Source organism: Tupaia chinensis, unplaced genomic scaffold (assembly GCF_000334495.1).
Source record: "Tupaia chinensis unplaced genomic scaffold, TupChi_1.0 Scaffold000066_1, whole genome shotgun sequence".
In the NCBI taxonomy this organism is placed as follows: Eukaryota; Metazoa; Chordata; class Mammalia; order Scandentia; family Tupaiidae; genus Tupaia; species Tupaia belangeri.
In genome coordinates this window covers 10,611,678-10,625,133 of record NW_006159525.1, presented here as the reverse complement: position 1 = coordinate 10,625,133, position 13,456 = coordinate 10,611,678, and the positions used below count along the sequence as shown (strand labels likewise).

General features: G+C 47.0%; 1 protein-coding gene across 1 annotated transcript in view; it reads right to left on the bottom strand.

Annotated features, from left to right (window-relative positions):
* The window catches only part of COL4A4 (collagen type IV alpha 4 chain), a 159,164-nt gene that overhangs the window by 7,713 nt on the left and 137,995 nt on the right, over window positions 1-13,456 (bottom strand). The window contains exons 44-45 of the mRNA XM_006141956.3: window positions 10,689-10,814; window positions 652-768 (exon numbers count right to left, since the gene is read on the bottom strand). Of these exons, the coding sequence (XP_006142018.1) occupies window positions 652-768; window positions 10,689-10,814 (243 nt within the window). The remainder of the gene's footprint in view (window positions 1-651; window positions 769-10,688; window positions 10,815-13,456) is intronic.

The following is a 13,456-nucleotide window of genomic DNA, read 5'->3' as shown; positions in this document are numbered from 1 at the left end:
CCTCCTTCCTCCTCATCTCTAACTTATCGCTCTTTCCCAGATACTTCCCAGAGATGAGACTGCGACTTACCATCTTTGGGACCCCTGTGCCTACTTAATGCATTCTATTTCAGAGTTCTGTTTTGAAGAGTCAAATCTCTCCCCATGCCTAACACCACCTCCCAAATGTTTTTTTCTTAAAAATAAGCCCCATATTCTATATAAATGATGGCTGAATGACTGGATAAGGTGAACTCAGAAAAGTCAGAGGCCAAGCAATTTGGCCAGTAGTAGAGTGTGAGAACACACGCGCCATCTCCAAGACCTTCAGCAGGTGCCTCCCACGGAAGCCCACACAGCAAGCCAGGACGACAGGCCCTTCATGACTTTGAAGAGTGAACAACTGAACTGACTGAGCCTTTAGGTTGATTCAGGAAAATTCTGGATGGGATATGAAGTCTTGACTAGTTTTTAGGATGGTTGATCATCAGTTAGAACATGGGAGATGCATCCTACAGGGCCCTCATTGCTTTTGCTCACCAACCTGGTAAGTTGGTATCTAAGACAAATATTTTCCATTGGTTCCAGTTTATAGCTGCTTGCAAGGTCAGAGATCTTATCTACTGTTCTCAGATCTCAGTCAGAGAAAGACAAGAAACAGGAGTTCCTTACCTGGTGCTCCAGGACAGCCAGCTTCTCCCATGTCACCTTTGTGCCCAGGAGGCCCAGGAGACCCAGGGACACCATCCTCGCCCCTTCTGCCATCCTGCCCCGGCTCTCCTTTGCAGCCTGCACAGAAGTTCATGGCAATGGTGGTGGGAACAGTCAGGGCACCTGCTATCATTTGCCACATACATACTGTGTCCCAGCCCGGGCTTCATCCTGGACTAGACCATAGCAGCATGGCTAGTCTTCCCATGACGTTGGGATTATACTGTCTCTACTTTGCACTTTGGAAACTGAGGATCCGAGAGGTCAGGTAAGTAGCCTAATGAAGTCAATGAATCAGTAAAGGGTTGGGCAGATTTGAAGCCAAACCACGGAAGCATTGAGAGAAAGGGTTTTCTCATATTTTTTATATCCTTGTACCTTTGCTCAAAAAAAAAAAAAAAAAAGCCAAAATAACAAACACTCAATAAACCTGCGGTTTTTATAATGAACTATTACTCTAATAATGATATTTTTAAGGCCTGGGTGGGAGAATGAACGGCATTTATTAGGATTCAGTTGGGGGTCACGTTAAATTGGAGCAAGAGCAGCAATTTTTAAAAAATTGTCAGAGAGGCACAGACGGACAGGAAAAAAAGGGCCCTCCCAAAGGGGCGTGGTTACACTGGAATCCTTTGTCCCTCATTTTCCGTCTGCCAAGGTTTTAGCATGCACGCATACTGCACCGGTGTTTTTCAAGCTGCTACGGCTGATTTTGAATTGCGGCCAGTCAGCCACGTGGAACCCAGCTTCTCTAACCACTTAAGCTAAAGAGCAGCAATATTTATTTATTTGTCTGTTTATTTACTTATTTGACTATAGGGTGTGTGTGCACTTGCCAGAGAGAGAGAGAAAAAGAGAGAAAGGGAGAAATCACTCCCGAGAAATCACTGAAATCCCCTGTCTTCCTCTCTCCTCTCGGGAATTCTGGACACACACACACATGTGCCCAGCGTGGCTTCAAGCAGCCAGGTCTTGAAACTGAGAACTGGAACTACGGAGTGAGCCACGTGAGGTTCAGCTGCCTTAACTTCCATGCTACCTGCTTGCCCTGTCAGTTTTTATAAATACCTTTAGCATCTACAACGTGCTAGGTACCACATTACCCCCTTCACATGGATTATCCAGGTCAGTCTTCCTGTCAGCTATGTAACCAGGAACTCTTGTGCAACTTCTTTCAGTGGGGAAACAAGTTCAGGAAAGTCCCGGAGCCAGTCAACATGGCCAGGGAAGAGGAGAGGTGCCGTGCGGTGAGGGCAGAATCTGTCCCATCAGCCACCATCCCTCACCTCTTGCCAAGCTACGGAACTCGGCTGTGCTCCGTTAGGTGCCTTGGCAGCAGCCACACTGATTCTTGAGGGTCTTTTTAAAAATTTTTTTATTATCATCATAATCTTGCCTATATTACATTGAATCACATGTAACTTTACAGTGTATTACATTTCTTTTCCTAGAAGGAACACCATGCATATCAGTCAAGACAGAGACATTCAAATCCCCATTTCATCATCCAGTAGCTTTTCATTTTTTTTCCAGATTACTATTATTATTATTAAATGCTCACTTTTTCCTTTTAGGTTTTTGCCTTATGGTGCATGTGCTCTCTGGAGAGAGACAGTGAGACAGTGAGAGGGACAGTGAGAAATCCCCACCTCTCTGGATTTGGGGCATACGTGCATATGTACCTGGCATGGTTTTCAAGTCACCAAGTCCAGGACTCAAACTGTGGTCGGGCAAATGGGAGTCCAGTGCCTTAACCACCACACCACCTACTGGCCCCCTGGATTAATTTATTTCTAGTAGAGCAGCTGACACCAAGACAATCATTGGTGAATGTGGTAGCTGACTAAATTACAGTACACAATCACATAAGGCAATATTCTGCAGCCACTAGGAATGATATTCTAGGAAAACTGATGACACAGCTGTCATAGCACGTCAACAAGAGCAGTTTGCCAAAGAGTAGGCATAGGATGATCTCTTTTTAAACGTATGTGCAGAGTGCCAGCCACGGCATGGTGGTTAAGGCAGCTGGATCCCACGTGGCCCACTGCGTGGTTTTAGTCCTAGACCCAGTGGCTTGAAAAACACACTGGGTACATGTGTGCATGTGCCCAAAACCCTGAGAGGAGAATGGAGGAGAACAGTTGTGTGGCCACCCTCCTTGGCGAGGGGAGTGCTTTCTCACTTTTTCTTTTTCTTTCTCTCCAGTATGTATAAGCACCCTATAGCAAAGCAAGAAAAAGGAAAGAAAAAAGAAAAAAGTGCAGAAACAAAACCGAAAAGCTATTCAGCCATTGTATCTTTTAATGTGCTTATGTTTTTGCACTTTAGTAATAAGGGACCTTTTTTCCCTTTACTAAATGACTCCCCTAGACAAATGGTACCATCTCCCATCTCCTTCCACACCTCTCCCTACACAACGGTTCACAACATCAGGTGGTCCTGCCCCCTAGGGGACATCTGCCAGTGTCTGGAAGCATGTTTCCGGTGGGTCACGCACAGCCAGTTTTGCTCTGCAGTTAACACTGGAGCACATTCACGTATGCTCTTGGTGCCAGCTTCCTCGCTGCACGCCAAGGATGCAGTCACGACAGGGGTCATCTGGCTCTGAATCGAAAAAATGCTTACTCTGAATCTTCACAGAAAACAGGTCCAACCTCTGTTTTAAGGGGATGTACAGAGTAAACAGGCAGGGACATACACCAGTGGTGACCCAGATGTGACTCAAGGACTCTAGAAGAAACAGCTCCAGGGGACGGGGGAAGGACACCAACTCTGCCTTGGGGTCTCACAGAGAAGACTCCAGAGAGGGTGACTTTGAGGTTGAGACAGGACTGACAGCTCAAGGGAAAGGCGCGTGGGCAGAGAGAACAGCGTAGGAATGCTTGGAGGAGGAAGGGGGTGTGGTGCCCACGGGGGTTAAGGAATGGGGGGGCGGGGGCTAGTGTTTGAGTTGTAAGAAATTGGCCCTGAAAGAAGAAAAGGAAGAGTTGTAGGAGTTTTATGTGTTCTTGAAGAGAATGGCGAGGCTCTGGAGGGCTTAGAACAGATACAGGGGCTCAGATACTGGGGCACGTGTCTCACTTTGCTTCGCTCACCTGCACACAGCTCACCTCTTACAGCCACCTGAACTGCATGTCCCTCACTGCTTGTGAAGCTCCATTCTATTATCACCGGCCTGAGAGCGCCCTCCCTTCTGTCCCCACAACCAGCCAGTCTTCCCCTCAGAGCCCTGAGCTGGTCCGCCTGCATTCAGTGTGGGTGTTCAATGTGCCGCCCTCAGGCTTCGTGCCCTTGGATTGGAATGGATTCTTCTGGGGTGCTGGCTTTGCCTGGACCACAGCCCACAGTCCCATGGTTGCCACGAAGGCAGTGGGAAAGGACACAGCTCTCCTGGGTGGGAGGAGCACTCTGCGTCCTAGTAACTGGGCAGAAACCTCGTCTTCGCAGACGGTGCTGCTGGGTGCTAGCTGGCACATCTCTTTCCACCAGCTTCCGAGAAGTATCAGTGATGTCGGCAGGAACAGGGACCCGGCTGTGGGCTCGGAACATTCCTTTATCTGTCCCACCCGACAGGACGGTTCCAACATTGCAGCTAGCCAGGGCCGCCCGAGTGCCGACAGCCCTTGCGGGTTTATCGGCTTATGGGTTTAGACGTCCCTCTCTCAGGGGCCTGGCGGCACATTCCTGTAGATGTGCAGGCGGACAGTGAGATCACTTGTTCTGGGAAGAGGCCCCGCTCCAGCTGTTTCATGTAGGCTTTGCTCCCTTTAGGGTCAGACGAGAGAAACCATCAGGTGGATGGTGTTTCTTGAGAGGCAGGAAGAGAGGCTTTGGTTAACCTGAGCTCTCTGCCCAGGGCTTTCCACTACTCCGGCTCTATACTTAGAACTTGCTTTAAGGAATCAAACTACATCTGACAAGCCCTCCGATGTGGGATGGATTACCTCCTCTGAGAGTGTCAAGTATTGACTTGAAGATAAACAGAGCCCTAACAGGCTGCAGGTACGTCCATTAGGCAGGAACAGTTCAAAGCAAAAATGGAAACCACCTTCGTGTTCACTCTGGGAAGCCTGAGCCTTTGAGCATCACCCTGGAAGGAGAAACTGTAGATCAAAGGGCTCTGTGAGCTGGGAAGTGTTCGGCGTCCGCAGCGGAGGACTCCTGACAGACAGAGTTAGGCTGAGCGTGGCTGTGAACCACTCCCACTGGGCAGGGACAAGCCAGATGTTGGTTTTTCCCTTTGTAGGCTCTCAGCAGCAACTCTTGGTTGCAAAATCAGCTTAGTAATGAAAGAGAAGGTTTAGAAGGGAAAACAGGAAGGTACTAATGGCATTTTTTTTTTTTTGGAGAGGTTTTTGCTATAGGGCTTGTGCGCTCGCCAGGCAGACAGAGAGAGATAGAGAGACAGAAAGTGAGAAATCACCCCTCGGGGGGATGGCCACATCGCAATCCCTTCTCCTACATTCTCCTCTTGGGATCTTGGGCACGCACACACAAGCGCCCGTTGTGAGTTTTAAGCCACCGGGTCTGGGACATGAACTGCGGTCGACTACATGGGAGTCCAGTGACAGCCATTACGCTAACTGCTGGTCCCACCAATGGCATTTTAAGTGGAGGTTGTTCTTTCTAGTGGCAGTTACTTCTTCACAACCAGCCTTGAGAGTGACATAGGCAGCCCCTTGGACCTGACTAACAGAGTCACCTTCAGAAAAGAATAAAACCCAGCAAGCACTGCACATAACCCAGGTTAGGGTCACCTCGGGCCCTTTAGTAACTGGTCAGCGTAGGCCATACAGCCAAGGTGGCCAGTGGCATAGAAAGGGAAAGGGACCAAGGAAAACATTGTGGGGGAAGAGAGATCCTTCGTAACAGGAAGCTAGAGGCTCATATCAGAAAATGGGACCCCCAAGGAAAGCCATGGCTCGGGAGTGAGTGTATGTATGCCAAGGCACAGAGGAGCCTCAGGAAGGCTGAGCCGCGAGTACCACAGGCCACCCTGATGGCCCACTCCTTCCTTATGCAGGAAGAGAGGGTGACGATTTGCCAGAAGGACTGAGCCTCTTCTAAAATGAACAGCGAACGATCACATTTTATAGCCCACAGTTGGCCTTTAGTGCCCCCGTTGCCAGCAGAGAAGGTTGGTGACATCAACAAACCAATAAGGAGAAGTTACAGGAGGCCAGAGAAAGCCCTCCTATGGCTGCTGCAGGTGGGTAAGCCCATCCCACCCCAGGCCAAGAGGAATTCCCAGTAGACCAACCCTCTTTCAGAGTCTACCACCTATGGAGAGTGAATCTCGCACTTGCCCAAGATAGTAAGTCAGCGTGTACCGCACCCATCTGGTTGTTCCCTTCTCAGCTACTTCCTTCCTTTTCCAAAGCCACTTCAGTGAGAGAGCCCAGCCGCCCATCTGTCTCAGTGCTGACGCTGGGCTGTCTCCACCCGGCCGTCTGCCCAGTCGTCTGTGGACACTCAGGAACACTGACACACGAGAGCCCCGCGCCCTCCACATTCAGCAGGTCTAGAATGAAGCCCAGGCACCAGTATTTTCTCAAGCTCCTCCAGGTGACTTTAACCAAGGGCTAGATCTGCGTCACTAGAGAATGTATTACTTTGAGCTGCTGGCTTTTTATTTATTTCTAATGACCAGAGAGTGTATGTGCCTGTCAGAGAGAGACAGAGACAGTGACAAAGCACCCCTCATGGGGAATGGTCACACCGCAATCCCGTCTTCTCCATTCCTCCTTCTTTCAGGGCTTCGGGCACACGCACACACATGCCCGGCATGTCTTTCAAGCCACCAGATCCTGGACTCTGCCCATACAGCTGACCACGTAGGATCCAGTTGCCTTCGCCACCGCATGGTGGCTGGCCCTAGCTGAATCTTGTATGGACACCATTCATATAAGATAGTTAGGGCTTTTCAAACTTGAATGTATATTTAAAAAATCCTGGGAATTTTTAAAAATGAACTTTTATTTATATTTTATATTTAATCACTAAATGTCTTTACAGTGTACAACATGGTTTTTCCCACGTGAATGCGATGCACGTTAGTCAAGTCAAAGACATTACCATATACACTATCATCAACAGATGCCTATTAAGTGTTTTGGTTTTTTCTCCCTCCTTTCCACTCTTTTACTCACCCACTCCTATACCACCTCTACAGTTGGCCTCCCTGCTATTCTACCTTCCATTCTTCTACTTTCTGCTCTAGAGTGCAGACAGTTGGTATACATTAAGCAGGGACATACAATGGCTATCTTTTTTTCTTTTTTGGAGAAGTTTTTGCTATAGGACGTGTGCGCTCGCCAGACAGACAGAGAGAGAGACAGAGAGACAGAAAGCAAGAAATCACCCCCCAGAGTGGATGGCCACGCCACAATCCCTTCTCCTCCATTCTCCTCTCGGGATCTTGGGCACGCACACACACGCGCCCAGCGTGAGTTTAAGCCACTGGGTCTGGGACTTGAACCGCGGTCGACTATGTGGGAGTCCAGCGACATAGCCATTACACTAACTGCTGGCCCCAACAATGGCTATCTTTAAATGCAGGGTCTGACTCAGTTGGTCTGGGATGGGGCCCGAGTTGCTGCTGATTCTTGGATCACACCTAAATTAGAGGATGAAGCTGGCCCCTACTTATCAGCCATCCAGCCAACCTGCCTGTATGCTCCTGCTATTTCCCTATTGGGCAATTCTTTCCGTAAACTCTGTTCCAAAGCCAGCTTGTGTGAGGCCTTGGTAGTCCTGCAATCCTCCAGACCAGAATTAACCTTCCCCAATCTTATTCTTCTAATGACCTTGCTTTACAACTCTTTCAAAATGCAAATTAAAATTCACTATTACTTTAAGTCACTTTTGTTCTTCTGGCTATCTCAGCCATGAGATTATGACTCTGGAAAAAGAAAACACATCTTATTCATTTTTTTTTTTGAGAGGTTTTTGCCATAGGGCGCGTGTGCTCACCAGACAGAGAGAGACAGAAAATAAGAAATCGCCCCGACAGAGACAGAAAGCGAGAAATCACCCCCCAGGGGGGATGGCCACGCCACAATCCCTTCTCCTCCATTCTCGCGGGATCTTGGGCATGTACACACACACACACTCAGCGTGAGTTTTAAGCCACCGGGTTCGGGACGTGAACCGCGGTTGACTACATGGGAGTCCAGCGACATAGCCATTACGCTAACTGCTGGTCCCGTATTCATCTTTATATCACCCACAATCAACACCTACTAACACCACAAAGTAGAGAGATTCTGGAATCATTTACTGAATTGAATTTGCAGAACCCCACTATGGTCATGTCTCCTACTTGAAAGTTGTTTTTTTTTTTTTTTTTTTTTTTGCAGTTAAGGGAACCGAGGCCAGCAGATGGCATGGTGGCTAAGGATCATATGGCTGATCATGGTACGAATCTGAAACCTTGAAGATCCCACTGAGCATGTGTGCCAGTGTGCCCCAAATCTAGGAGGAGAATAGAGGAGAAGGGATTGTGGCGTGGCGATCCTCCCTGGGGAGCGATTTCTCACTTTCTCTCTCTCTCTGTCTCTGTCTCTCTCTTCAGCGAGCACATGTGCCCTATGGCAAAAACCTTAAAAAGAAGTTAAGGAGATCTAGTCCTTCATATGGCAAATATATACATAACAAGGGAGCCTTTTGTTTTTGTTTTTGTTTTTGTTTCCTTTTGTATTTTTGCCATAGGGCACACGTGCTCACTGGAGAGAGAGGGAAAGTGAGAAAATCACTCCCTGAAGGGGACGGCCACATCACACTCCCTTCTCCTCCATTCTCCTCCCAGGATTTTGGACACACAAGTACATGAACCTGGCATGATGTTCAAGCAACCAGATGTTCGAGTCACAGAGTTGGCCATGTGGGAGCCAGTGCCTTAACCACCATGCTACCCACTGGCTAAAGGGAGCCCGGTTTTCAAATGAGCTGAAGTGACCAGTTCTACCAACTGTTATGGTTTGCATATTCCCCAGAATTTCATGTCAGGTCCAAGGAGGAGCCTTTGGGTGTGATAATGTCAGTCAGGTAGGCGTCCCCCGATGATTGAGTTCTGGCAGGTTGATAAGCAGAGGAAATGAGACCAGGAGAGAGAGCCACATAGATACAGACCACACGCTGCTCTGCTGGAAGGTCTGCCTTCCACCACCTTGTGATGCCTTTGGAGCTTCCAGCCACCAGAATCATGAACTTTGCAAACAAACTTCTAAATCGGCCAGTCTCAGATGTGTCAGCATCACTACAACTGGACTAAGACACTGGCCGACGGAGTTTATCCGTGCAATGAGTGCCGAAGAAAAGAAGCTGAATAATTCTCAGTCGATACCACTGACACCCAATTAACTTTGTGCACACACACAGATGCGGTATGGCAGATACAAACAACAGAAACATACAAACAGAAACAACATAGTACTCTGAGGAGGGCTCCAGGCTTGTTTTGGCCATTACCCAAGATCTGCTCAGACTCTATTGGAAAGGGACGTCTCGTGGACGCTTAGCGTCTTGGGTATGGGGAGCCACAGCATAAGAGGTGATCCAGAATTCACCTCTGCTTCAAATTCCTTTGACTCTGAACCAGAAAGAGCCCCAAACACAACAGGCAATGGGGAAATGAGAAGTCTCACGCTTCCCCTTTGGATAATTTGCTCACAGGATTTTTAAACTTAGAGTCACTTCCTACTGGATTGAAGAGACTAGTTACGTTAGCCCTGGACTCCCTAATGTCTTTATAAATTAACCAGTGTGGTGGGGAGACAAGAGGACTTTGAAAGGATCATGGGGGACCAGGAGATGGTGTAATGGTTACATCACTGAACTCCCACATAGTCGACCATGGTTCAAATCCCGAACCAGTGGCTTAAAACTCATACCAGGTGCATGCACATGTGTGTGTACTCAAAACCCTGAGAGGAGAATGCAGGAGAAGGAATTGTGGCATGACCATACCCCTGTGGTGGGGGTGATTTCTTGCTTTCCGTCTCTCCATCTCTCTCTTTCTCTCAGCAAGCATATGTGCCCTATAGCAAAAATTTCTCTCTCTCTCTAAAAAAAAAGGAAAAAAAAAACAAAGTGGAGCTGGCAGATGGAAAAGAAGTTAAATCATTCTCAGTTGACACCATTGACTGACTGTGACTGGTGGTTAAGGCACTGAACTCCCATATGAAAGACTGCGGTTCAAGTCCTGGACCTGATGGCTTACTTTCTCTCTCTCTCTCATTTTTGTCTCTCTCTCTCTCACTCTCTCTGGTGAACATGTGTGCCCTGCAGCAAATTAAAAATAATAATAATAAATAACATTAGATAAATAGTTCTAAAAAATTATGGAAATTACTATTAAAGTATAAGTTTATTTTGGTGCAAAACATTCTGAAATGCATAATTGTTTCATAATATGCATTTTTCATAACTTTTCAAAAGCATACTTTTTCTTTAAAGGATACTTTCTAAAAGAATGATTTTGTTTAAATCCTTAAAGAAGAACCCTGACACTCTGAAAATGAGCAGTGCTCAGATCGAGGACATGGACAATGCAGTCACTGCCAGAGTTTAGAGCGACTCTCGTCCCTTCTCCTGTCCCTCCTCTAAGTGACACATCTTCTCCCTTGTCATAGGCTCTGTTTCTGCTCCACCAAGACCCAGTTCAAATGCCCTCAGTTCAAAATCAAGTTAACAGTCACCGTGTACTATCCATTGAGTACTCTGTGCTGCTAAGAGCTTTCAGAACCCCACATCCACAGCTGGCCAGCTGTATACAATAGTTGCATGGGCGCTAATGTAAACAGAAGAGATGTGGGTCTGGTTAGCATATGGTTATGGCTTTGGCTCAATACAGGAAAAACACATAAGGGAAAGAAAATTTCCGTCCCCTCGTCCTTAGTATGGCTGAGGCTCTACACAACAACTACATAATAGAATACTGAGAATTTCATTTCAGCAATATACAGTGCAAATAAGGAAAAGAGTGCGGTCTCTACCTGCTCCTGGGAGGCCTCTCATTCCAGGGAGCCCCATGGCTCCTTCTGGCCCTCTTGGGCCCGGCACCCCGGGAAGCCCAGGGATTCGGGGGCAGGCATCCACATCTGCTGGTGGCCCAGGATCACCTGAAATTGAAATCACCACTTCATGAAGGAGTCTAAAGCTTATAGACAAGCTCTTCTGAGGTTTTTGGTTCGCGGTGGACTTTGGGAACCTCACAGAAATGGTCAGAAATGGTAAGAGATGCGTCCACAGTCCAGGCTAAGATCCATGAAGACTGGAACCTAGTTTGCTTCCTGCAGGGTACAAGAGAAACTACCGGAAAGCATTTGCTGAATAAATGAATGAATGGAACATCAGAGGAAGCAGAAGGAAGAATCAGTAAACAAAGACAGGCAGAGGCTGTAAAATGTAATGGCTGTCACAGGATTTCTAATCTTTGGGTCTTCATTTTTTTACCAGGATGCCGGCCACAGGTGGCATTGCAAGAGGACTCACAGGTTTCTAACACTCAATGAGTAATGAGTCATAAAAATATATTGGGTTGGGAGCAGCAGTTGGTGTCATGGCTATACCGCTGGACTCCCATGTAGTTGACTGAGGTTCAAGTCCCAGACCCGGTGGCTTAAACTCATGCCAGGTTTGTGTGCGTTCATGCCCAAGATCTTGAGAGGAGAATGGAGGAGAAGGGATTGTGGCATGGCCATTCCTCCTGGGGGGGTGATTTCTCACTTTCTGTCTCTCTCTGTCTTTCTGGCAAGCGCACATGCCCTATAGTAAAAACCTCTCAAAAAAAAAAAAAGAAGAAGAAATATATATGCACACACATATATAGGGTCATACAAAAAGTCATGACATATTTTCTGCATGCAAAAACTCAAGATGACTTTTCCAATGACCCAATAACATATGGATACCTAGGTCTTGCCCCTGGAAACACCAGTTTACTTGATAATAGGATGGACTGGGCAGTGCCCTCGGGTTTGACCCTACAGTAATCCTACCTGGAAGCTTTCCCGAGGCACTGAGGCTGAGACCCCATCTAAACTTACTAAATAAGAATTTCTGAGGGTAGGACCCTGGCATGGTTAGGTTTTTCAAATCCTGAGATGACGCCAGTGTCAGCCAGATCTAAGAAGCACCATGACGATGCTGTTTCTCTGACTTTAGCACAGCAGAATCGTTTGGCCAGTTTGTTAGAAACCAGAGCTTGAGTCAGGAGGCCTGAGGGGAGGCCCCACCTCTGAGTGTCTACCATGTGCCCAGGGCAGGCTGAGGGTATTGACCTGGGAGTCTCACTTTGAGAACCACTGCTTCGAAGGGTGGAGATTTTCTTCTTCTTGGTTACAGCCACATCTTTATGATTTTATTTCCCTAAACCTTCATTCATTGCCCTTCAAATGTCCCACAATGATAAGAAATAACAATATTGAGCAATAATGATAAACACAACTAACATGATATGTAATGTTTTGTTTTAGTTTTTTGTCATAGGGAGCATGCAGTCAAGGGAGAGACAGAAAGAGACTGTGAGAAGTAAAGTGAGAAATCACCCCTGGGGGTGGCTATGCTGCAATCCCTCCTCCTCCTGGGATTCTGGGGGTATAAGCACACATGCCCAACGTGATTTTCAAGTTGCTGGGTCTGAGACTTGAATCCTGTAAGCCATCTGGGAGTCTGGTGCCTTAACCCCCAAGCCACTTGCTATTTTATCATGTATCAGGCCCTATGCCAAGTGCTTTACTATTCTGTCCTCTCAGCAAGACTGTTTGTGTGTGCTACTGTTATTAGAATGCTACAGATGAGACAATTCAGGCTCAGGTGGGTAACTGACTTATCTAGTGTCATACAGCTAGCACATTGCTGAGCCCAGAAAATCCAGGATGTCCTGGCTCCAAACTCATGCTCTTAGTCACCACATCATACTGCCCCAAGCACTCTTACTAGTTGTGCAATAAGTTCTAAGAAATAAAACGTATTTTAGAATGCACTATTAATATTTGATCAGTTATAGTTTTCTTAAAATACATACGAATATACCAAATCATTTTCAAATAATTATTTATTTATTGTTATTTATTATTATTTTAATTTGCTACAGGGCACATTCACTCAACAGAGAGAGAGAGAGAGAGATAAAGTAACAAAGCAAGCCACCAGGTCCAAGACTCGAACCATGGTTGGCCATGTGAGAATCCAGTGCCTTAACCATCATGCCACCTGCTGGTTCCAAATATGCATAATAATTTTAAGAACATCAGTGATAGAGCTACAAGAACATCCTAGAAAAATGTAGCGTAATGACAAAGTTTTAGTCTATGTAACACTTAATGTGTGAGTGCGAAATGGACTTGAACCCGGTCCTGTCTGGAATGTGACCTCCCGTGAACTCTGGTGTGAAACCGCGCAGCACAGGGCCCGACGTGCATGTGACCCCCCGTGAACTCTGGTGTGAAACCGCGCAGCACAGGGCCCGACGTGCATGTGACCCCCTGTGAACTCTGGTGTGAAGCCGCACAGCACAGGGCCCGACGTGCTCTTACACTATGTGCAGTTTAGGAGACTTGACTCTTTCTCGATGGGTGACTTTAAAGGAACACATTGGGACATCTCCTATTCTCCCTGAATACTTTGGGCCTTTCCCAGGGTGGCAAGTGGAACCTTTGGCTGGTTCTTTATACTCAAGATATTTTTTCTTAAGAGAGATTTTTGCTATAGGGCACGTGTGCTCACCAGAGAGACAGAGAGAGACAGAGAGACAGGAAGT